Below are 25,681 nucleotides of genomic sequence, written 5' to 3'. Positions count from 1 at the left end.
ACACGACGTTTTCCTAGCCTCGAGGAGGGTTTGGGCGGGACATGCTGGCAAAGCAACCCTCCTCGTCCTGAGAAGGGGAGAGGAAGAGGTGGGAAGGAGGGCCCTCCGATCCCGCTGGGACCCCCGAAGTCTCTTTCTCAGCAGCCGCCCACTCGCCTTCCCTCCCGGCTTGGGCCACCGTCTCCAGTTCCGACGTTCCGCGCCCCCAGCGCCCTAAATGAGGTGCTGAGGACCGCACAGCTCCCCACCCTCGATTATGTCCACCTCGTCTTCGGGGTCCTCCGGCAGGAAGGCCGGCGCGGAGCCACTTGGACATGCGTCGGAGGTCGAAGCGACGCTAGCTTGCCCCGGCGGGTCCAGCGCCGAGTCTCCGGGAGCCAGTTCCGCCCCCTCGGGCCCGGAGGCTTTGGCGTCGTCTTGACTCTTCCGTAGCTGCTTTTTGTGTTTCATCCTTCGGTTCTGGAACCAGGTTTTCACCTGCAAAGGGGGGCGGGGGAAGAGAAGTGAGTCGGGAAGCCTGGCTTCAGCCATTTCAGGTAGAAGCAGAGCTGGATTCGGGAGAATTTTGACTCAGGTATTATTTCTTTTATTCATTAACCCTGAAAGTCAGTCAAGTACACAATTAAAGATGTGTCGCAAATACCATTGAAGGGTCCTAATGGTTGATACGGGTTGCTGCCAGCATCCTAGATATCAACCAGGTATCTTCTTAAAATGTATGGTGTTCTTAGTAGCACAGTTTTCTGCAGTTCCTTTGGTGTTATTGCAGGAAGCTGTCATTTCTTGAAGCGTTTTGTAAAATTCTTGGACATGGTACCAAGTGCCCCGATGACAATGGGTATCACTGTCACATGTTTCATCGATAGCCGAAGAGGGGAAGAGGAAGAAGAAGAAGGAGAAGAAGAAGAGGAGGAGGGGGAGGAGGAGGAGGAGGAGGAGGAGGAGGAGGAAAAAGAAGAAGAAGAAGAAGAAGAAGAAGAAGAAGAAGAAGAAGAAGAAGAAGAAGAAGAAGAAGAAGAAGAAGAAGAAGAAGAAGAAGAAATAATTGTTGACCAGGTCGTGATATTTTGTGATTTTTTTTCCAGTTATTTTTCTTCAACTCTGGCGTCTCCTGGTACAGCGATATCAGGAGTATTTTGGCTGATATTATTATTATTATTATTATTATTATTATTATTATTATTATTATTATTATTATTATTATTATTATTATTATTATTATCATCATCATCATCATCATCATCATCATCATCATCATCATCACTTTGCCAACTCAACTCTTTTGTGGGTTTTCGGTCCAGTTGAGGTATTGGCGTCCTGTGAACTCACCTGAAGAGACCAGAATAATGAGCAGAATAATTTAGGGGTGGGGTGTTTTTTTAAAATCTTCTTTGGGGAGGGGAGCCTTATTTAAGAGCATCTTATTTTCCAGTCAGTACAAAATGGGACCGGCCGGGTGTTATTGGACTGTAGTTCCCATCATCCCCAACCGGCCAACCCCCCCCCCCCGCCATCCCAACTCTCCCCCCTCCCCCCCCCCCCGTCCCGGGTCCTTGCAATCTCTAGAGGGCGCTGCCTTCCTCTGCCAGAGAGCCCCGGGAACAGAACGAGGGGCTCGGCCTAACATTCCCCCCCCCACACACACACACACGTGTGGCCACGTTTACACGTGTCCATGCAAGCGCCTTCCCAGAGATGTACAAACTTCGATTTGTGAGGCGAGAGCGTGGAAAAGGACGGGACTTTCCTTCAAGTCACTGGAAAAGAATGGAAGTTTGTCGACGCAGCCCCTTCTCTCCTGAACTCAGTAGAGGAAATTATGAAATGTTACACTCGGGGAAACTGAGGGAGGGAGAGATTCGCTTGCTGAATTCCACGCCACAGTGGCTCTACTCCCCTTCCTCTCAGACTTACTGGGTAGGAAGCAGCGGGAGAAAGCCGTTTCGCACGTTCAGGGGCCTCTCGAATTTTTTTCCCCATAGGCGTTTAATTTCTCAGATCCGTTTTTCTCAAAAGTAAATCCAGGGGGAGTTTTGGTAGTGGGCATCAAATATCTTCAAATGCAGCCTTCCTCTTCTTGCTCCTCCTCCCCTCCTTCTCCTCCTCCTCCAGCTGTCTGCAAGGGGGATAAATCCTTCCATTCCCCACCATCCAGTCAGAGCTGAAGAAGCTCCTTGGATGAAAAGTGAAAGGTCTTCAAAAAAAAAAAAAGTCCAGTTGCCTCTTTGGGGAAGAAAACCATCTTTGGGACAACCGTAACCTGGATGAGGGAGAATCTCCATAGAAACCGTCGGTGCTTCCTTTGCCCGGTCCTATTCGATCCCAACCCCAGTGGGATTCACCCTCATTACAAGAGACCTTGATATAAAAATATCTTGGAAGGGAGATTGAATCTCTTTTTCTGAATTTTGCCCAAACCTTTAATGCACCGTTACTATCGTGTTTCCCCGTATTTGCTTCGATACGGCGGCTTCACATTATGCACGCTTTCATTTGGGACCTCAGTTGCAAACCCCTTTGCAGAGAGGGGATCAGTAGCCAGTCAGTACGAACTTGGCATCGGACAGGGGTTCGCCCGGCAGTGCCGTCTGCTTTGGGGTCCCTGCCTGATGCTAAGAAGAAGCCGGGGAGTTCAGGCCGTCTCCCAGTGAAGAGCGACTGTTTGTTAGCCGCCTAGAGTCGCTTGACGCCCGGACGGGCGGCATGAAAATGTTAATAAATACATTAAAATAGAATGAATTAGTAAATAATAAAGGTTGTTTTGTCCCGTCTCTCTCCTCCCCGACTTGGTAAGATGGGGGTGCGGGGGTGCGGCGTTCTCCGTCCATCTCGTGCCCTTACCTGCGTCTCGGAGAGGCTGAGCGCCGTGGCCAACTCGACCCGCTCCGGCGTGGAGAGATAACGCTGGATCTCGAAGCGCTTCTCCAAGCCCGAGAGTTGCGAGTCGGAGAAAACGGTGCGGGCCTTCCGGCGGCGACAATGCTTGCCCGGCAGCTCCGCGTGCGGGTGAGGCTGGAAGAGAGCCGGCATAGGAACCCCTGCGGGGAACAAGACAAGGACCTAGTAGTCGGAGGGGGGGGGGAGACCTTGAAATCATCACCCTCCCCGCGTCTACACCCAGGATTTATTTTTTTTTTAAAAAGAGAGGGGAATCCCAGTTCTGGACTCCCGAGTGGGCTTCCCCGGGCCAATCACGGGCTACCCCTTCCCCCAATCGGGGTAGATTATCTCTGGCTTTGGCAGCTCCATCGGAAGCGCCTCTCCCCTTTCCCTCCTAGGTTTCTCGTGGCCCAGGTTGGGTCGGGGCCGGGTTGGGGATTCCCAGCCAGCCACCCCCATCTCTGCATTCCGGAGGACGGATGCAGAAGAAGAAAAGGAAGAGGAGGAGGAGGAGAAAGAGAAGAAAGAGGAGGAGGAGGAGGAGGAGAAAGAGAAGAAAGAAAAAAGAGGAGATGGAAGAAGAAGCGGAGGAAGAGGAGGAGGGGGAGGGGGTGGAAGAGGAGGGGGAGGAGAAGGAGAAGAAGAAGAAAAGAAGAAGAAGAAGAAGGAGAAGAAGAAGAAGAAGAAAAGAAGAAGAAGAAGAAGAAGAAGAAGAAGAAGAAGAAGAAGAAGAAGAAGAAGAAGAAGAAGAAGAAGAAGAAGAAGAAGAAGAAGAAGAAGAAGAAGAAGAAGAAGAAGAAGAAGAAGAAGAAGAAGAAGAAGAAGAAGAAGAAGAAGAAGAAGAAGAAGATGATAAAAGGCCGCAGGGACACCAGGGCGGTGTTCACTATACCAACTAAAGTACAAATCTTAGTTTTATTTTCGGGTTTTGTGCAAAGCCAGCCCGGGCTCCCTTTGAGTCCATTCCGCGAGTCGAGGAAGGAAGAGAAAGTTGAACATGGTTAAAAACCAGCGGCAACTTAAGAAGCGTTGAAAACCAAGATAGAAAGTCAGCGTTGCCTCCCTGCCTAAGCAGCTCACAGACACGCATAAAGCACACGCAGCTTTACGTACCCACGATCCTGCAATGATTTTGGGTAACCCCCACCCCCAGCCGCGTCCCCGTCCCTCCCACCCTACGAGACTCCTTTAGAAACTTTCTTCGGACAACTAAATATTTAGGCGCCGGTAGGAAATCCCTGCTCGCGAGGCCGCGCGAAGCCCTTTTCTCTCAAATGCTTGCGCGGAGGAAGAGAAGACGCGCGTTTTCGGCCCTTTGGTACCCCCCCCCTCCCCCTGGGCTGCTGCACGGTCCCATTTGCTGGGAATGATGGGCACTGTACTCCCACCACATTGGAGAGCGCCACATGGAACCGGAGCTATTTTACGCCCTTGAGTCTTGTTCTGTATTTTCACCTATAGTGGAGACGTGGAAAGTCGCTTGTTTCGGGTTGTTATAATTATTTCTGTAAAATGGCCCGAATGACGTTCCCCCCCTCCCCCGAAGGCTCTGAGTAACCTTTCCTCACCTCCTCGGCTTCTGCTTCTGCCTCCAGCAGCCTGAGCTACGGACAAACCCCACGGCGGAGTAACGGAGTTGATAATGTGCAAGCTAAGGAGAGTTCGCTTATTTGGGCCGAGGGCATGATTTACCGGCTGGCCCCGACCCTGTCTTAGCCGGATCTGTTGTAGTCGCCCGACCATGCCATTGGTATCCTTTTCAACTACCTTCCTTACAACAACCCTGCGGAGGAGACCCCGGAGGCCTTCCCCTCCGCCTGGCAGCCCTAAGGCTGGGGAAGCCCGCTGTGGGATCCAAAGCCTCACCTATCCACTCACTCCGGACGCCTGAATTCAGAGAGCTTTGCAGCCCCGAAGCAGACTGCGGGAGTCCAGGGCATCGGGACCCCCAGAAAAAGTCTACAGAAGAAACTTCTTGGGAGGAACCGATCGAGGCTTCTAACGCCCCGGGGTTTGGGTCGGCCGCCGTGGAGGCGGTTTATTGTTATTTCTTTTATTCATTAAACATGAAACTCAGTCAACTAAAATTCAAAAGTGCACCACAAATACCAGTGACTGGTGCTAATGGTTGATACGGGTTGCTGCCAGCGTCCTAGGTATGAACCAAGGACCTTCTTAAAATATAAGATGTTCTGAGTAGCGCAGTTTTTTGCAGTTCCGCTGGTGTGATTGCAGGAAGCTGCAATTTGTTGATGTATTTTGTAAAATTCTTGGACATGGTGCCAATTGCCCCGATGACAATGGGTACCACTGTTACATGCTTCATCCATTATTATTATTATTATTATTATTATTATTATTATTATTATTATTATTATTATTATTATTATTATTATTATTATTATTATTATTATTATTATTATTATAACATGAAACTCAGTCTTAATGAATAAAAGAAATAATAATAATCTAGGTGATGATGATGATTATATACTTTATTCATTAAACATGAAATTCAAGTCAACTGAAGTCAACTGAACATTCAAAAATGCATCACAAGTACCATTGACTGGTATTAATGGTTGATACGGGTTGCTGCCAGCGTCCTAGGGATCAACCAAGGACCTTCTTAAAATATAAGATGTTCCGAGTAGCGCATTTTCCCCCAGTTCCGCTGGTGTTATTGCAGGAAACTGCAATTTCTTTATGTGTTGTTGTTGTGATGGTGGTGGTTGTTGTTTACTTTATTCATTAAACATGAAACTCAGTCATCTGAACATTTAAAGATGTGCCACAAACACCATTGACTATTACTCTCAGTATTACTATTATTGCTGATTCGAGCCCGAGAATGCTCCACTTTTTCTCGGACCGACTCTCTCTTCCTTTTCTAAAGGAAAACACTCCTGCCCATCCAGGCCTCAGTAAAGACGCGTTTGCGGCTGTGCGCCCCGTAGAAGCGCTTCCTTGCTAGCCGACCCCGTCGGGGATGGAATGAAGGGGAATGTCCTGGAACTGAGAGCGTGGTTTGGCGCTAGGACCAAATAAAGGACCCGGGTCTTCGCTATAGGACCCCCACCCCCAGCTATTGAGAAAAGAACAGCTCGTTCATCTATAGGCGTGTCCCGGGTTACGTGGGGACGGCCCTGGCCGCGGCTGGACTTCTGACCCGCGGATTCCTGTTTGACCAATCCCGCCTTTTTGCACCTTCCAAAGGGCAATTTTGATTTTTCGGTGGAGCTTACGTCCATGCAAGTTTTATCTATAGGATCGCAACTACGGGCTTGCGGGGGAGGATCTACTCCCCGTGCTCTTACGTTTTAATCCTCGATTATTCTTCCCGGTAATTTGAACGGGTCTTGGGGAAGGGGCAGGGAAGCAAGTCCCTGCTTCTTGGGCTGATTCCGGGGGGAAAATGGGCTCAGGATAGCCGTTCCCAATTTCGCCGTTTTTGGGGGGGGGGGTTGGCTTTGCATTGCTTGTGATGGGGGGGGGGATGACTCCTCTATTTTGGAATAAAGCTGACGGAATGAGTGGGAAATAAACCCAAGTCAACCGTTTTTTGATTCGGAAGTGGTGAAACTCTAAATTCTTGGCCAGTGTGGCAGGATAATGTGTGTGGGGGTGTTCTTTCTCTATTTATACCCCCCCCCAATTATTGAAAAGTGATTTTCTTTTACCAAAAATGCTGAGTTATAATTGAGGGGTTGCTTGATGCTCTCTGAACTTTTTTCTATTCTTGAAGACGTTTCACTACCCAAACCAGGTAACATCATCAGTGCTCCGTGTCTATCAAGGTTCTTTGCCATCCAGGTCATGATTGTCCCAAAGATGCGTTTTTTTCCAAAAGGCAACTAGACTTGCCCAGTTTGCCTCTTGGGGAGGGGGAAACAACTTTGGGACGATCATCAGTGCTGGTGAAATAATTCCATTGAGTTTAAATGAATTAAGGAAGCATAGTATATACCCTGACTGCCTTGAGCTATAATCCTGCGCGTTTTGGAGAGTTAGTCCCGCTGACCTCCGCCTGCACCTTCCTTCCTTCCCAAAACATACGTTTGCGCTGCTGAGCGGCCGCTTATCCTCCCCGTTTTTTTGTTTTTGTTTACAATATCTTTGTTTTCCCCTTTCCTTTTTTTAAAAAAAGAGTCGCGGCGGCAGATGGATACAGATGCAGCATATAAACCCCGCAGCGGTTTAAAGATCGGAATGCTGTCAAAGCAAATAAAAGAAATGGTTTGGTCGCCTTCCAAATGAACGGCCTTTTTCCTAATTCTCTGTGAACAGATTCTAAGCTGTCACCTATTGTGTGGGAAATTGGGAAAATCCAGTATTTTCTGGGATAGAATGAAAGATTAAAAATTATTAAATACTTCATAGAAGTCCTTCCTTTCTTCTTTCCTTCCTTCCTTTCCTTCCTTCCTTTCCTTCCTTCCTTTCCTTCCTTCCTTCTTTCCTTTTCTTCCTTCTTTCATTCCCCCTTCCTTTCCTTCTTCCCTTCTTCCCTTCCTCCCTCCCTTCCTTCTTTCTTTCCTTTTCCTATTTCCTTCTATCCTTTTCTTCCTTTCTTCTTTCCTTCCTTTCTTCCTTTTTTCTCTCCTTTTCCTATTTGTTTCTTACCTTTTCTTCCTTCCTTCCTTCCTTCCTTCCTTCCTTCCTTCTTTCTTTCTTTCCTTTCCCTTCCTTCCTTCCTTCCTTCCTTCCTTCCTTCCTTCCTTCCTTCCTTCCTTCCTTCCTAACTCTGTAAAACTAACTTCCTGATGTTTAATTCGAAATTAACAAAACAAAATTAGCCTCCCTGATGGCAGGAAAGAGACCAAGCATAAGGCAAGCGCAACTAACTTGCTTGTTAATTTAAGAATATCACAAATAAGGATTCTTTTGAAAGTTGCATTTGTCCAAAAATTTCCAGGGAGGATCGCTGCGTTTAAGGATACTCTGAAAATACCCCCAAGGAGTGGAGGAAGCAACGGAACTGCCCCTTAAAGAAATAAAATCGCTCTTTCTTTCTTTCAGAGACCTCAAAACAGGACTCTGAATTTCCACCCGTGGCGGATGGAGCGGGAGGCAAGCTGTTACTTGAGAGGGTAGCTCGCTCACCTGGACCGCAACCCCGACAGGTTGCAGACTCGGATCTCTGCAGGTCACCTCTGCTCTGTCTAAGATCCTGCGTGCGCGCAGCCACGGCTGGGCGATTTCAGACACTACCATGGTTTCCTTTCCGAGGCCCTACTCCCTTCTTTGCTTCTTCCCCCCCCCCCCACAAAGGGGCCCTTTACCCCTGCTGACTGCCTTGTTTTTCTTGCCCTGAACCCCAGCTTCTGTCTCCCCCCAAACTCCTAACCCGAAGACCTTCCCCGCTGCCATTGCCCAACTGACCCCGGAGAGAAGAGACGCTTACCCGAAGCTGTCAAGAAATAGGGGTGATGATGGTGGTCGGGTTTGTGGAGCGGATGGTGCGGGTGAGGTGCCAAAATGGCCGGGGGCGGCATCAGCGGGTACCCATAGTCCAGCAGAGGCACCCGTGAGGCCAGGGCTCCGTGGAAAGCCTCGGGGCCCCCATCTCGCATAGGTTTGGGCTTATGGAGCAGGATGTCTTCGATGAAGAAGGAGGTCGGCCTGGGGGCCACGGCGGGCGAGGTGAAGTTGAGGTTCATCTCGTCCCTTTCGCCCAACTCTGCTCGTGGGGACGGATCGGGGCGCTCGCTGTCCTCGGAGCTCGAGGAGGGGCCGATCCACACCTTCTCCTACGCCGCCCTGGATGAGCCGGGCGAGAAGCGCGCCGCGATCTTCAAGATCTTTTGGAGTCGAGGGGCGGGGGGGGAGGGAGGGAGAGACATGTGCCTTTGAGGGCCGCTTCGAGAGGGGCATCTCCAACCAGCCAATGGCGAATTAGCAGGGCGGAGGGAACGCACCCTTGGGCATCGAGTCGCCCACCTGAATGGCAAGTGACGGGGCTGCTCTCCGTGGTGCTGAAAGAGAGAATCAGCGGCGGGGGGCTGGAAGCGGCGGACCCCGGGGAGTGGGGGGTGGGTGGGCGGTGGGGCAGGATAAAATGGGTTCGATGTCTCTCCCTCCTCCCCCATGTCTTCTCTCCTTTACAGGTGTGAGCTCACTGGTGAAGACAGGAAGCTTGCAACTCAATGGGACAATCCACCTTGCTATTTCGATACCTGTAAGCCAGAAGAGAAACAGTGCTTGGTTGGCTTCCCCGTGGAAGTCTTGAGTTCAAGAGCTCAACGATGGCTGCAGTTGCTGAGCTTAGTAAGTAAGCTTTTGGGTGGTCCCACTAGATGAAGGGAAGCCAGTTAGTTTACGAGTTCATTGGATTATATGAGCCCCCACAAATGGATCCATCCAATAACCAACTGAAGCATGTCATGCAAAGTTCACCATACCTGTTTGCAGGTGGGAAGGCCCACAATGGGCAAAAGTTGCAGTTAGGACGAAGGTATCATTTATGGACATGGTGGCTCAGTGGCTAAGACGCTGAGCTTGTTGATCAGAAAGGTTGGCAGTTCCATGGTTCGAATCCCTAGTGCTGCATAATGGAGTGAGCTCCCGTGACTTGTCCCAGCTTCTGCCAACCTAGCAGTTCAAAAGCACATAAAAATGCAAGTAGAAAAATAGGAAATACATTTGGTGGGAAGGTAACAGCGTTCCGTGCACCTTCGGCGTTGAGTCATGCCAGCCACATGACCACGGAGACGTCTTTGGACAGCGCTGGCTCTTTGGCTTTGAAATGGAGATGAGCACTGCCCCCTAGAGTCGGGAACGAGTAGCACATATGTGCGAGGGGAACCTTTACCTTTATCATTTAGGATGATGGACTACTCACCTTGAAAAACCTGTCCAGGGACAATTCAACACCCCTTTGTCTATAATCATTTGGCTCAGCCATAAACCATGGTTTCCAAACAATTAGAAGAAGGAGGGGATATCACAGGATATATTGAGACACAAGAAAACAGGTTACAAGTATTGCTCGGTGTAAATCATTTTGCAGAGAACAAACACCACACTTGATGGGGGGGGGTTGATACGGGTCAGACAATGCTGGCTCTTTGGTTTTGAAACAGAGATGAGCACTGCCCCCTAGAGTTGGGAACAACTGGCACGTATGTGTGAGAGGAACTTTTACCTTTAATATTGAATTGGACAAATGCAATTATAGGACAGGCATTGACATCTGAAGATGCCTATTGATTTCACTGAGCCAACATTAAACATGGCTGATCCACGATCTTGCTGTGATTTTACTTACCATTCACTCCTTTAAAATCTTATGATTTGTCCTTTCTTATTTTCTCTCTTCGTGCTCTCTCTCTCCCTCCCTCCCTTTCTTTTTTTCTTGTTTCTCTGTTTTTTTTTATCCCCTTCTAATCTGTAATACTCATTTCCCCAGAGTCAATTTGCTAAAATTAGGGTGATACTCCACATCACAGCCGAGGTAATTTCAGCTCGCATCTTGGAAAATTGCTCTAATTATTGATGTTAAATTCAGGGAAATTAAAAGAAGGCACTTCTCCTTCATCTCCCAATTTTAAGCTCTAATTTGTCAAAATTGAGTTGTCATCACAATTCCAGTCAGGGGCTGTTAATAGTCAAAATGTTTTAATAGAGCCAGAATTCTCGCAACCCATGCTATTAGATAATTAGGAGAGATGTTAGAAAGACAAGTGGTAATCCTTGGGCACATGGACAGCAGCTCCATCTAATCCAGCAGGTAGAACAAATTAGTTACCAGAATCAATTAGGATGAAATGTGCAGTTCTCCAGGAACTGTAAACCATGCCTTCCATATGCATGAGCTGGTAAATGGTAAATAAATGGCAAAACCCTGGAAATAATAGAAGCGGCAATCATGATAGTTTAATGAACAGGAACTTGGAGAGCATGAGTTAATGTTACTCTAACTCCCTCATGCTCGTCTGTGGGATAATGGAAAAGGCTGCAGTCTGCCCACTCCAATCTTTCAGACATCACTTCATTGTTCTGTCTTATTGGATTATTAAAGGAGCTCATTGTCAATGAAACTATTGTTTAAAACAAAACAGAACCAGACCATGAGCTTGGTGGAACTTACAGATGAGGGTGCTTTGTGATAGCAGCCTGTGGTTCCTTTTGCAGAATTGATATTGGTTTAATTATCTCCTGGGCGCCCAACCTCCGGGGATGGCCATGAGCTGGTGAGGCCATCGTTCCATCATGGTGGCATTTGCAATGGAGTAAGTTTGATGGTTGATGCATGGACCATGTTTGTTTGTTTCCAGTTTGTTTCTCTTAACAAACCGAGGTAGTGCAGTGGTTAGAGTGCAGTACTGCAGGCTACCTCCGCTGATTTCTAGCTGCACTTCAGCAGTTCAAATATCACTGGCTCAAGGTTGACTCAGCTTCATTCCTTCCTTCCTTCCGTCCTTCCTTCCTTCCCTCCCTCCCTCCCTTCACAGTGCTTAGAGTGCAGTACGGCAGGCTAATTCAGCTGACTGCTAGCTGCAGTTAAGCAGTTCATATCTCACTAGCTCAAGGTTGACACATCCATCCATCCATACTTCCTTCCTTCTGCTGAACCTGGGTCTAACTGGAATCCATACCAGGAGGCAACAGCTGGTGGACCTTGACTGGGGTAAGAAGGGTTAAATCTGGTTAGGACTGGATTGGGAGACCTCTGAAGAACTTCAATGCTATGGCCTTCATGGATTTGTCTTCGAAGGAAGAGGAAGTAGAGGCAGGTGTTTCCAGGTATGATGATACTGGAAGGGTTGGTGCCAACAGTGAGGAAGATCCAGCAAGCACACAGAACTGCCTGCCTGCACCAGTTGAAATCTCTTAGGCTCTGAAGTTCACCCACCCACTACAACGTTTGAGGGCTCAGCTCTACAGGTCAGATAGAAGCAGGCTGGTGAAAAAGTAGACTCCCACGAGTCAAGTGTCTCAGTTGTGCATTTGGATGGAAGCCCAGCTGGCTTCTTTCTTGGCTTCCCAACCCAACAGAAAATGGTGAAGACAACTTTGCAGACCTCGGCTGGGTTGAGTTGACCACGCTTTGAACTCTGGAGGGCCACCTCACTGGGCCTCTTGCTTTCTTCCTTGGCTTTGCCATTTGGTTATTGGATTCCTGGTCTTGACCCATGCCAAGTCATGACTCCATTAGAGTCTCCATTATCAATAGATTAAAAAAGGACTCTTGCTAAAGATTCTGGCTGAATTGGCATATTTCTAGATTATGTATGGCAGGCATCGGGCTCACTATCTTGACAGGCTAGACAATCCAGGATTGTAGACTGGGAAGTGGAACAAAAATCCTAGAAGAAGACAATGTCGTTCAACTTCCAAAAATTCTTGGCTACAGTCAGAACTAAGTCCGGATTGATTTGATGGTGTCTTTGGCTTCAGTTGGACTTTGAGGACTACATGATCCTGCTCACATCTCAATTCCTTGTATCACTCTCTGGCTTGTTCCTTAGTTTTCCAATGCTGAGTATCTAGCTGACATTGCTGTCCAATGAATTGGATTACAGATTAACAGAGTTGGAAGGGACCTTTTAGGTCACCTAGTCCAGGAGACAGGGTCCCTACACCATTTCTGACAGATGGCAGTCCAGTCCAGTGGTGGGATTCAAAAAATGTTACTACTGGTTCTGTGGGTGTGGCAGGGGAAGGATACTGTAAAATCTCCACTCCCTCCCCACTCCAGGGGAAGGTTACTACAAAATCCCCATTTCCTCCCAATCAGCTGGGACTCAGGAGGCAGAGAATAGATGAGGGTGGGGCCAATTAGAGGTGGTATTTACCGGTTCTCCGAACTACTCAAAATTTCCACTACTGGTTCTCCAGAACTGATCAGAACCTGCTGAATGCCACCTCTGGTCCAGTCTCTTCTGGAAAGCTTCCCAGGATGAAGCTCCCACAACTTCTGAAGGCAACTTCTGTTCCATGGGTTGATTGTTCTCACTGTCAGAAACTTTCTCCTTATTTCTAGATTGAATCTCTTCTTGATCAGTTTCCATCCATTATTCCTTGTCTGGCCTTCGGGTGCTTTGGAAAACAGCTTGACCCCCTCCTCTCTGTGGCAGCCCCTCAAATATTGGAAGACTGCTATCCTGTCTCTCCTGGTCCTTCTCTTCTCTAGGCAAGCCCTGCCCAGTTCCTGCAACCTCTAACCTATTTTAGGTCATAAGGCATGCTTTTTTGTAGAACGTGCATACTAAAGGAGAATATACACCATGCTGTTGAGATGTCAAAGCTTTCTCAGCCTGGAATTTTTGGCTGCAATTAGCAAGCCATCGTTCATGATATGTGAGCCCTAAAACATATAATTTAGAAAATGTAGCTATAACAGGATGTCATTATCACTAATGGCTAGGCATCATGACTCATTCACCCCTCTTCTTATCTGCCTCTTTATCTGCCCCTGCTTTTATTCTATCATTCTTTCTCTGGTTTAATAGTTGTTAGTTACACTAAATGATATGTAAGCATTTGAAGAGGAGAACAGCATTTTTCAAACCACAAGTCTAAAATAAATAAATGCGGGCCTGGACTTCTTCCTTGCAAAGATTTCTTTCAGGTCCTTATGTGCAAAAAAGGATTTAGACAGGTATCTGGGGAAAAAGTTCTTTATTTATTCATAACTAGCTGATAGCCCAGAGTTGCCCAGGAATCTATTTACAGGAGGGAAATGTACAAACCAAATGCAATTTCTAATGTTGGATTTTCCCTCTTTTCAGAGGGAGCCAACGTGCGGAGTACTGTGAAGCCATACCATGGCAACTCCACCACGCTGTACAGTAAAAGCCATTTTACTGCAGTACAGTAGAAGCCATTTAAAGCACAACAAGCTGTATCTTAACAGAACGCATATTAGGGGCGTCTTACCCCTTCCCCCCAGTATTTGTCTCCAGAGAGTAAGTCATCTGTGTACCAAGTTTGGTTGAAATTGCTGGAGGCGTTCCAGAGTTATGCTGGAAAACACACACGCAGCGCTAGATAGATAGATAGATAGATAGATAGATAGATAGATAGATAGATAGATAGATAGATAGATAGATAGATAGATGATAGATAGATAGATAGATAGATAGATAGATAGACACAGACAGACAGACAGACATAGAGATAGATAGATAGAGAAAGAGATGATAGATAGATAAATAAATAGAGATAGATACAGAGATAGAGAGAGAGAGAAATTGATTGATCAATCAATAGATATAGATAGATAGGTAGATATAGATAGATAGATATAGAGACAGACAGACAGACAGACAGACAGACAGACAGACATGGAGATAGATAGATAGATGATGATAGATAGATAGATAGATAGATAGATAGATAGATAGATAGATAGATAGAGACAGACAGACAGACAGGCAGACAGACAGACTCATTGACCCATTTATCATATTCATACGGCCATATACAGGTGTATATATTTATACATCTTGCAATGAAGCAAATCTTCTTTTCCTTGAAAACGTGTTCTTGTTTTCCTTTAGGCTTGTGACTCGATGCTTCAAAAAAGCCGAGGGGCTGAAAAGTTTTCACCTTAAAGCAAATGGATTAATTGCGAGGAAACCAGCTTAAAAAAACCCAATTTATTAATGTAGCCGGTTTAGGGAGCGAGAGCAAGCCGGAGAGCTAAGTGGATCACTTTACCATTGTATATCTCATGCAATTGCTTCTTTGGGCAGAAGGCAGCTTCTCTTTAGCCACCGGAGAAATTAAAGAAAGGGGACTTTTAGAAACCCTAGCGGGAGGAGGAGGAAGAGTAGAGAGAGAGAGATGAAGAGAGTGGGGGAGAGAGAAAGGGAGGGAGGGAGGGAAGGAAGGAAGGAAGGAGAGAGAGAGGAAGAGAGAGAGAGACAAAAAGACACAGCAAAAACAGGATTAATGTTAAAAGAAGCAAGGAAAAAAGAGGAGGAGGAAGAAGAGAGAGCGCGCGGAAGAGAGGGAGGGAAGGAGAGAAAGAGATGGGGAGAGAAAGAGAGATGGAGCAAAAACAGGACGAATGTTAAAAGAAGCAAGGAAAAAGGCACAAAGCTCACTTGTACTCCGAAAAAGGGAAGGGGAGAAAGGAGAGCATAGCAATAGCAATAACACTTAGACTTATATATCGCTTCACAGTGATTTTACAGTCCTCTCAAAGCAGTTTACAGAGTCAGCCTCTTGCCCCCAACAATCTGGGTCCTCATTTTACCCACCTCAGAAGGACGGAAGGCTGAGTCAACCTTGAGCTTGGTGAGATTTGAACTACCAAATTGCAGGCAGCCGGCAGTCAGCAGAAGTAGCCTGCAGTACTGCACTCTAACCACTGCGCCACTGCAGCTCACCACTTATCAACCCATCTGGAGGACATCACGTTGAGGACAGGTGTCTTGGCTCATATAAACCTTTCTTCTGTTAAACATGTGGATTCCTAGCTGATCTACCAACCTAAATACAGGCCAGTTCCTAAGTGCCTAAATTTTGATTGTGTGAATTTGGGAATATGCTGCAATGGTCATAGGTATGAGGACTGGTCATAAATCACTTTTTTCAGTGCTGTTGTAACTTCAAGCAATAGCAAAAGCACTTAGACTTATATAGCACTTCATAGTGCTTTCCAACCCCGTCTAAGTGGTTTATAGAGGCAGCGTATTGCCCCCAACAATCTGGGTCATTATTTTACTTCAGAAGGATAGAAGGTTGAGTCAACCTTGAGTTGATCAGGATTGAACTCCTGGCTGTGGACAGTGTTAGCCTGAAATACTTGATTCTAACCATTGTGTCATCACGGCCCTTCCTTCCTCCCTTCCTCCCTTCCTCCCTCCCTTCCTTCCTTCCTTCCTTCCTTCCTTCCTCCCTCCCTCCCTCCCTCCCTCCCTCCCTCTCTTCCTTCTTTAGTAGTTAGCAATAGCATTTAGACTTATATACTGCTTCATAACGCTTTAAGAGCCCTCTCTAAGCGGTTTACAGAGTCAGCCTTTTACCCCCAACAATCTGCATCCTCATTTTACCCACCTCGGAAAGATGGGTCAACCTTGAGTCGGTCAGGATCGAACTCCTGGCAGCGAGCAGTGAGTCAGCCTGCAATACTGCATTCTAACCACTGCGCCACCCCAGCAGTCACTAAACGGTTGTAAGTCGAGGGCGACCTGTAACGTGGGAAGAATTACCTTTAAGGCCCTATCTAAGGATTCAGGTCCTCCTTCATTTCTGCAGTTTCCTTCGTAGCCGTTTGCACTTTAAGTATATGAAACATCAAATGGCCTCCACAAAGAGGGAGCTGTAATAAATCAATGCACTCAAGATCTTCAAATGCTTTTTAAACGAGAGGGAGAAATTGAATTATCCTCCTTTCTCGCATGATGAAGGAAGTGTATGCACAGCGAGAGTTCAAGTGGTTTGACCGACTTCTCTGACAACCAAGGGCTTGTTGGTCAGCTCAAGTTTCAAGTGTCTGGTTAAAACTCAGAGTCAGGCAAATATTTCCTCTACCAAAAAGAGACCCCAATACTTTTTAAAACACACAGCCAGCTTCATAGGTCCCAGGTGAATTCAGATTTGGAATGCGTGCTCAGGGTTGGTTTTTCCAGAATCCTAGCCAAAGGTCAAGTCTTCACATGTGGTGTAATGCACACATGAGGAATCTGGTATCCTTGTTGCTTTGCATGCACACTGAGAACTTCTGCAATGGAGACAATTCTGGGGTGTCCAACCACACTTTGCACAATAGAATATTTCTTTTCTATCCTATTCTATTCTCTGTTCTTCATTCCAATAATTGTTCTGTTCTGTTCTGTTCTGTTCCGTTCCACTCCATTCCAGTCCACTCTTCTACCCTACCCTACCCTACCCTACCCTACCCTACCCTACCCTACTCTATTCTATCCAAACCTACCCTATTCTACTCCCTAGTATTCTCTACTCTATGTCAACTGGCAAATCCATTTGATCTCAATCTTACCCCACCCCACTCCACTCCACTCCACTCTACTCTTCTATCCTACTCTATTCTACTGTACTCTACCCTACCTTACCTTACCCTGCCCTGCCCTACCCTACTCTTCTACTCTACTCTACTCTACTCTACTCTATTCTACTCTACCCTACCCTACCCTACTCTACTCTTTTACCCTACCCTACTCCACTCCACTCTACTCTTCTACCCTATTCTATTCTACTGTACTCTATCCTACCCTGCCCTGCCCTACTCTACTCTATTCTATCCAACCCTACCCTACCCTACTCTACCCTATTTTACCCTATTCTACCCTCTATTACTCTACTCTACTCTACTCTTCTACCCTACCCTACTCTACTCTATTCTATCCAAACCTACCCTACCCTACCCTATTCTATCTACTCCCTAGTATTCTACTCTACTCTATGTCAACTGGCAATCCATTTGATCTCAACCTACAGGAGGAAGCCTTGACAGTTGCATACAGAAGTGTCACCTGCAGAGAGAATGAATCAAACGTTCTTTTTTTTAATGCATTTGATTGGCAACTGATTTTCAGAGCTGAGCAAAGGGCAAGAATTCCTCATTCACCCCATGACAGGAACTAGTATCCATTTCCCTAGAAGTCAAATACGCAAGTAATCAAGACCATGTTAAGCTGCAGTTCAGAATGCTTATTGGGCCAGCCCATACACAAGAATATGGGCAACTAAAGTTCAACACTAAATTAGCACCAGATAACAGAATAACATAGTTGGAGGTCTTCTAATCAAACCCATGGTGAGGCAGGAAGCCCTATACCATTTCCAGGCAACCCTATACTTCTACCATGATAAGGAATTCAAGAGCTATTTGTGGGAACATATTGGCTCTAGCAGTGGTTAAATTCAACTGTTTTTACTACTGGTTCTATGGGCATGGCTTGGTGGGTGTGGCAGGGGAAAGATACTGCAAAATCTCAATTCCCACCAGAGGTAGGTTGTTCCTGGTACGGGCAAAGGGGTAGTGATTCCACCCACCCGCCCGGACACTTCTGCCCATGCGCAGAAGCATTGCATGCAAGCACGAGCAAACTGGTAGCAAATTGGTTAGGAACCCACCACTGATTCCCCCCCCCCCCACTCCAGGGGAAGGATACTGCAAAATCCCCATTCTCTCACCACTCCAGGGGAAGGATACTGCAAAATCTCCATTTCCTCCCCACTTTGGGGCCAGCCACAGCTGGTATTTGCCAGTTCTCTGAACTACTGAAAATGTCCACTACCGGTTCTCGACAACTGGTCAGAACCTGCTGAATACCACCTCTGGACTCTAGATTAATGTCTTAATTAACTCTGCAAAATTAGTCGTAGAGTCACCCAATAATCTCAATCCAATGTCTGCCTGCCCAACTATGAAACTGCTTTGATGTCAGTTGATCCTTGCAGTGCTACAACTAAGCATCAAAATTCATCACTGTCTTATGTCGTTTTCCAAAATGAAGTTAAGCTTTCTTCGAGGATCAAAAGGAAATTTTATTTTTTATCCTCTGAACTTTCCTATCCCTTGGGGATTCAGCGAGAAGGATGGGGCACGTTTTAGAAAGATCCGAGTAGCACACTTTTTTTTACACACTGTATTTTTTTAAAAAACTTTCAAATAATAATAATAATAAATGTTTGTGGCTGTTCCCTTTAGATGGCTTCTTCACCGTTTCAGCTTGCTCCTATGTGGGCACTCAGTTTTAAGGCCTCCAGAAGTGGATGATATGTTTTAGAGGCAGGAAGACGTATTTCCACACCAGGACAAAGGAAACCCAGCGACTGCTTTTAAACTGGAGATTACATTTGGCAAATGCTGCTTTTGTCCATTTCTCAAAAAAAAAAGGGAGGGGGGCTTCACACATGGAGGCTTATTTTCCTTGACATTTGAAAAGAAACGTCCTGTGATCTTCACTGACAGTGCTTCAAAATACTCCAGAAGTTAAATTGATATGTTGCTCGCTCAACAAATAATATGATTGCTGTATTATTCGGAGCCTTCCTTGTAATAGGGATGCTGTAGAAATTTCGCCTTTTCCTAAGATGTTTGTAAGGTGATGGGCAAGATAAATAGAATACCAGAAACATGGAATAAAAGCTCTGGAACAGAGACGCTGTCAGAGTTTGTGGCATACATTCAAATCCAGAAAGCACACACAGATAACTGGTGCAGCGGGATTCATTAACTTTCTCGTATACATAAGAACAGATGAATAAATGTACAGTACCAACAGGTGGTTCTTCCAAGTAAACATAAGGCAGGAGAGTTACAGGCAAACACAAGCAGTTGCCATATTTTTTGGAGGATAAGATGCACCTTCCCCCCCCCCTCCCCAAAGAGGGTGAAAATCTGGGTGTGCAGACGGTTTGGGAGGCCTCTAGAGTGCTCCTGGGGGACGGGGAGGGCAAAAACGAGTGAAAATGGGCCAGTTTTTCATTAAAAAGAGGTGTTTTTTGCCCTCCCAAGCTACCAGGAGCACACTACAGGCCTCCCAAACCCTCTGCATGCCCCGTTTTTGCAAAATAAGGGCCTGTTTTTTGCCTCCCAAACACCCCACACATTGCATTTTTGCTCTCCCCAGCCCCCAGGAGCACTCTGCAGGCCTTCCAAACTCTCTACATGCTCCATAAAAATGGGGCATGCAGAGAGTTTGGAAGGCCTGCAGAGTGCTTATAGTCTGAAAAATACTATAAGTATTTTCCTAGGTAATTTTATTTTCAGCAGACAGAATACTTGTTTACTTCTCAGAGCAGCAGACTGCTTTCTTCTTAGGTTTCTCTTTCAGTTCTCTGCACAAACACAAATCTGTTTAAGCTTCCATTGCTGACTTAGTTGCTATGCCTATTCCTTGGCTGACCTTGTTCCCATGTCTCTCCCAGTCATGAATATTTTAACAGACACCACCAGCAAATTAAATCTGGAAATGTTAGCTCACATAATTTCTCCCATTTCCCACTCTAGGTTTCTTCTGCTGTTTGTTTTGGGTTCTTTTTTCAACTGATTTCTGTTTCAAACTTCTTGAACAGAATAAAAGCCATATCTATTTAAAGAAAAGAGAAAGAAAAAGAAGAGAAGAGGAGTGAATGAAAAAGGAAAGGAAAAAAAAGAAACAAACAAAAAGAAAAGAAAAAGAAAATAGGATTCCAAACTTCTTTACAACACTTGTACATTCATTTTGTCTCCCTCTCCCTCCCTCTCCCCCACCCCTCTCAGGTTACATCATGGTTCCCTTCATTCCATAAGCCACTCTTTTTCATCATCAAATCATAAATCACAAGTTTATTTTTTTCTTTTTTAGCAAAAAGTCCATAAAGGGTTTTCAGCCAATTTGCCTCTTAGGTTGACAGTGACAGTTAAAATATCAGTAGGAGTCAAGACGATTTAAACTCTTTTTAACATTAAACCCATAAATCACGTTTATTTTTTCCTTTTTAGCAAAAAGTCCATAAAAGGTTTCCAGCCAATTTGTCTTGTTGGGTTGATAGTAATGGTTAAAACACCAATAGAAGTCAAGACAGTTTAAACTCTTTTTAATCATTAAACCCATACATCACAAGTTAATTTTTTCCCCTCCTTTTTAGCAAAAAGTCCATAAAAGGTTTCCAGGCAATTTGTCTTGTTGGGTTGACAGTGATGGTTAAAGTATCCACAGAAGTCAAGATGGTTTAAACCAGCATGACTGGCTGAGGATTTCTGGGAATCGAAGTCCACACATCTGACAGTTACCAAGTTTGATAGTTACTAGTTTTAATTCGTATTTAAAAAGTGAGCTTTTTCTGCCAAACAACAGGACTAAAGTACACTTTGAATACATTTTTAAATTTTTCACAATCTAAGGTAGGCCGGCATAACAGAGGCGATATTCAGGCAGTGGCAGAAATTTTGAGTAATTCGGAGAACCGGCAAATAGGCTGGCCCCGCCCCAGCTGCCTCCCAGCTGATCTTCTTTTTTTGCCCTGCACAGGAGAACGGAGCTGGAAAGCCGTTTAGTGGGGTGGGGGTGGGGAATGGGGATTTTGCAGTAACCTTCCCATGCCACGCCCACAAATCCACAGCCCACCCACAAAGCCACACCCACAGAACCGATCGTTACAAATTTTGAATCCCACCACCGCGGCATAACCTTTGAACTGCAGGCGAAATTAAGCCACCCTTGATGTAAAATTACATCATCTTTTCTCAGTCTAATGATAATCACTTCTCTAAATAACTGTTCGGATTACAAACAAGGACCAAATATGCATACGGTCTTCATCCCTATATTTTCAAATAATTGTGTATCCCGGCCAACGGCACACTGCATGTGTTTAGTCTGCTGTACATTAACAAACATTATTCCCCACTATAATGAGTTTGGGTTTTTTGGGGGGGGAAAGCGTTTTGCTGGACAGCATTCACAAAAGAATATTAAATGCTACAGAGGCTGGCCAACATTCCCCCCCTCCCCATTTACTCTTAATCCAAACACAACTGAAAAAGAAGGAGGCAAAACAACCTCGGCGAAGGGCCTTATTTTGGGCAACCGCAAACATTAAGAATAAAAACCCTTTCACTTAAATACTTGAACGCAAACATCGAGACACTAATTTATCATTTGCAACCTCATGATTTAAGTAGGAGCGTATTTAATTTCCTGCCCATTCTGTTCATATTGCAAGGCAGCCCACATTGGATTTTTCTGCGGTTCCAATCACTTAAAGGCCGCTTCCATTTTCTTGCTGATGAAATAATTGAAATTCTTCTCACTGCCTGCACTTTCGGGCGGGCGCGCAAATTTTTGTGCAAGGACAAAACGCCGTCTTCCACTCCACACGCATGCGACACACGCTTTCCACCCCCAGCCCCTCCTCTCTTTCCATTTCCACCAAGTTCCCCCACTTCGGATAGGAGGTTTCTGTGGGGCTTAATCTTAAAAGCAGCTAAGCTTTCATTTATCGGTGGCCTATCAAACGGTTCCCTTCGCCACCCGCCTATTTGCTGGATAATATAGCGCTCATTAAGTGATTGTTTGGAGGAATTAAGAAAACCCGCCTCGCCTAATTTAGCCACCAGGATGGAGAAGTGGGTGGGTGGGTAGGTGGGTGGGTGGGGGCCATGGCTATCTCCTGCTATAGAAAAGGCAGAGAGAGAAAGAGAGCGCGAGAGCAAATGCTTGGCTTATGTGCTGTTTGCTTCCACCTAATCTATCCATTAAGCCTTGATTGTTTTTATTTGTTTTGTATTTCATTATTTCTCCCAATTAGGTTAACAACTTTCTAATAACGCTTCCTGGGGACCGACTCTGGGCAAAACGTACAAATGCTTCAGAAGTCATTGAAAACCGAGCGTCAATATTTACTCCCTGCCCGTAATGGACCACCACAAGGAATGAGTGCATCTTTTGATGGTCTTTTTAATACGGCCTTTGGCATCTTTCCCCGAGTTGTTTCTTTGGTTCACCTGCCCTCTCTCTCCTCCCCCTCTTCCCCTTTTTATTTATGTATTCATTTTTATTTATTTACATCCAATTTGGGGCACTTTAGGATATGTTGTTTTTCTACCCTGCTGAACTGGATGGCTTTTGAATAATGGAAGAAGATGGAGATCTGAGGCAGCGGCCATCTTGGTGTCACATGGTGACACTTGGTGACTTGTGTTGGAGACTGTCTGTCCTTCAAGGTTGTAGCCTCCTCGGAAATTACTGGAACTCTGTTGAGATGGGTTATGTGAATTCCTCCCTCCCTCCCTTCCTTCTTCCCTTCACTCCCCTTCCTTCCTTCCCCTTCTTCCCCCTTCCTCCCTCCTTTCCTTCTTCCCTCCCTCCCTCCCTCCCTCCCTTTATTTATTTATTTGTCAACAAGTACAAGGAAACAAGTATCAGTATAGACATGGACACATGAAAAAGTGGCACAAATAAATGGATATAAATAAGCGAAACATAGCCATAAACACATAAAAAGAGTACATATCAATGGGGACAGTAGGACAGGGATGGTAGGCACGCTGGTGCGCTTATGCACGCCCCCTTAGGGACCTCTTAAGAAATGCGTAAGGTCCAGCTTAAGGTCAAAGGTACGGGGGTTAGAGGAACTAACAACAGGATCGGGTAGGATGTTCCACACATTTAATACTCTATTGCTGAAATCGTTTTTCCTGCAATCAAGATTAGAATGGATGACATTTGGTTTGTATCTGTTGATAGTCCTTGTGTTCTTGCAGTTGAAGTCAAAGTAGTCATTAACAGGTAGGACATTATGGCAGATTATCTTGTGCAACTAAGCTCAGGTCGGAACGTAGATGGCGTAGTTCAAGGTTATCCAGGCCTAAAATTTCAAGCCTGGTGGTGTAAGGAATTTTGTTACAAGCAGAGAAATTGAGTCCTCTTCTTGTAAAATACCTCTGGACCCTCTCTAAGGTTTGAATGTCTGAAATGCAGTGTGGGTTCCAGGCAGGTGAGCAGTATTCAAGGATAGGTCTGGCAAAGGTTTTGTAGGCCCTCGTTAGCAGCATAGCGTTATTACAGAGAAAAAACTACGTAAAATAATGTCGACAACTCTGAATGCCTTTTGGGCAATGTTGTGACATTGCTACATGTCCTTCCTCCTTCCCTTCACTCCCCTCCTTCCCCTTCCTTTCTTCTTCCCTCCCTCCAGTGGTGGGATTCAAATAATTTAACAACTGGTTCTTTGTCCTAATGACCAGCTGGGTAGGCGTGGCTCAGTGGTCGTGTGACTGGGTGCGCATGGCCAACTCAACATCACTCAGGTCGATGGGTGCTTCGCCTTAGCTGTGACAATGTCATAAGGGTTAACCGGAGAGGCAGTTTCTGTAAGCAGGGCAATAAAGATTCGGCTAAAAGCAACACCAGAATGTTTCCTTCCTGCCTTCCTTACAGGATTAGCCCTGGAAAGTGGAAAAATCAAAAGGAGATTTATTCCAACAACCGATTCTCCAAACTCTCTCTCTCCCCCCTCTCTTTCTCTCTCTCTCTTTCATATCTCTCTCTCTCTCATCTCTTTCTCTCTCTCAGTCTCTCTCTCTCTTTCTCTCCCCTCCTTCTCTCTCCCTCATCTCTCTCTCTCCCCCCCTCTCTCTTTCTCTCTCCTCTCATATCTCTCTCCCTCTTTCTCTCTCAACTCTCTCTCTCTCTCTCTCTATATATATATATATATATATGTATGTATGTATGTATGTATGTATATGTGTATATGTATCTAACTATCTGTCTATCATCTATCTATCTATCTATCTATCTATCTATCTATCTATCTATCTACCTACCTACCTACCTACCTACCTACCTACCTACCTACCTACCTACCTACCTATATCTCTATCTCTATCTCTATCTCTATCTCTATCTCTATCTCTATCTCTATCTCTATCTCTATCTATCTATCTATCTATCTATCTATCTATCTATCTATCTATCTATCTATCTATCTATCACCAAAGTTGCTTATGTTGAATTTACTTTTACCGGTCGCTCATAGTTTAGTAGAGGTTTGCAAGCATAATCAAAAGAGACCCGTCAAATCTTTTAAAAGCTTTCCTTCCCCCCCCCCTTCTTTCCTTCCCACCCCTCCAGCCCCTCGAAAAATATCCATTGCTGACAGATTGCAAGCTATCAATAAGAAATTTTAAAAACTCAGTATGAAAAGGGGCAAGGGTAAGAGGTCTTGATCAACATCACAAATAGGATTTTACCCAGCAGGTAACTCCTAGTTTATATTGGTAATTGTAAAGGGCATTTTACATGGGAATCAATTAAATGAAAATCTTTTAAACCCTTTTTAAAAAGGGACTTTTTAAAGTTAACAGGTGATTTTAATTGGAACCAGAGGCGATGCCATCCTTCTTTTCTCTGTTCTTTCTGAAGCATTCAGAAGGGGAACAAAAATCAATACATTTCCATCAAGGGTTGATCTCCTAGTGTTTTTGTAAGCCAAATACTGAAACTTAACAAATACAATGTAGTTTGGTGTGTGTGTGTGTGTGTGTGTGTGTGTGTGTGTGTGTGTGTGTATGAAATTACCCTCTTTGGGTGATAGAATGAGAACATAAAGATAAGAGCTGTAGATTATAGAAATGTTCATTAAGCAGTTTGAAAAGGAGAGAAGGAAGAATAAAGAATAAAGACAAAATATATAAGTAAGTGCTAAGGAAAAATGTTCCAACATTCTGGTTTAAACCGTTTACTTCTGAAGCTATTGTTGTTATTTTTTATTCCTGCTACAAAGAAAGGGTTTTTATTTCCTAATTGGTACTCCAGCTTTACTCCTACTTATTTTCCAGCCTAATGCAACAGATGTGAACATATAAGCATGCAGTGGGTAGTTTCTGCCAGAAAGAAAATACTATTGAAAAAAAGCGCCTTTTAAGGCTTGGATTAAAGAATGATGGCAAAAGAAATGTATTTGGTATATCTAAATTGGCTTCTTGCAATAAGGAAGGGTTGAGAAACATTACATATGCACCAGTTCTTTTAAGAAGATACAATCGCCTTTAAGTTGAGACTGACTGCATGGATATAGTCATGCAAATTTCTTAGGAAAAAACATGACTGATTTTTCCCTCTCGTTTTCCAATATATATCTGTCTCTGTCTCTGTCTCTAAGTCTATCTCAAGGATATATACTGGTATACCCTTGTCCAGCTTACACCCTGTGTGTGTGTATATATATATATGTGTGTGTGTGTATATACACACAATTTTTATCTATCTATCTCTATGTCTGTCTGTCTGTCTGTCTGTCCGTCTGTCCGTCCATCCATCCATCCATCCATCCACATCCATTTATCCTATCCTATCCTATCCTATCCATCTATCTATTATTCTATCTATCCATCCAT

At 45.1% G+C, this 25,681-nt stretch overlaps 2 protein-coding genes across 2 annotated transcripts in view; one reads left to right on the top strand and one right to left on the bottom strand.

Annotated features, from left to right (window-relative positions):
- The window catches only part of GRAMD1B (GRAM domain containing 1B), a 441,187-nt gene that overhangs the window by 167,950 nt on the left and 247,556 nt on the right, over nt 1-25,681 (top strand). The gene's annotated exons all lie outside the window — the stretch shown is intronic.
- On the bottom strand, nt 214-8,537 carry BSX (brain specific homeobox; the record flags this gene model as incomplete). The annotated part of the gene is made up of 3 exons (XM_081961471.1): nt 214-477; nt 2,842-3,038; nt 8,282-8,537. The coding sequence occupies 3 exons, from the start codon at nt 8,535-8,537 to the stop codon at nt 214-216; spliced, it is 717 nt and encodes a 238-aa protein (XP_081817597.1).

Source organism: Natrix helvetica (genome assembly GCF_964273705.1).
Source record: "Natrix helvetica genome assembly, chromosome: 8".
NCBI lineage: Eukaryota > Metazoa > Chordata > Lepidosauria > Squamata > Natricidae > Natrix > Natrix helvetica.
This window is presented reverse-complemented; position numbering and strand designations above follow the sequence as displayed.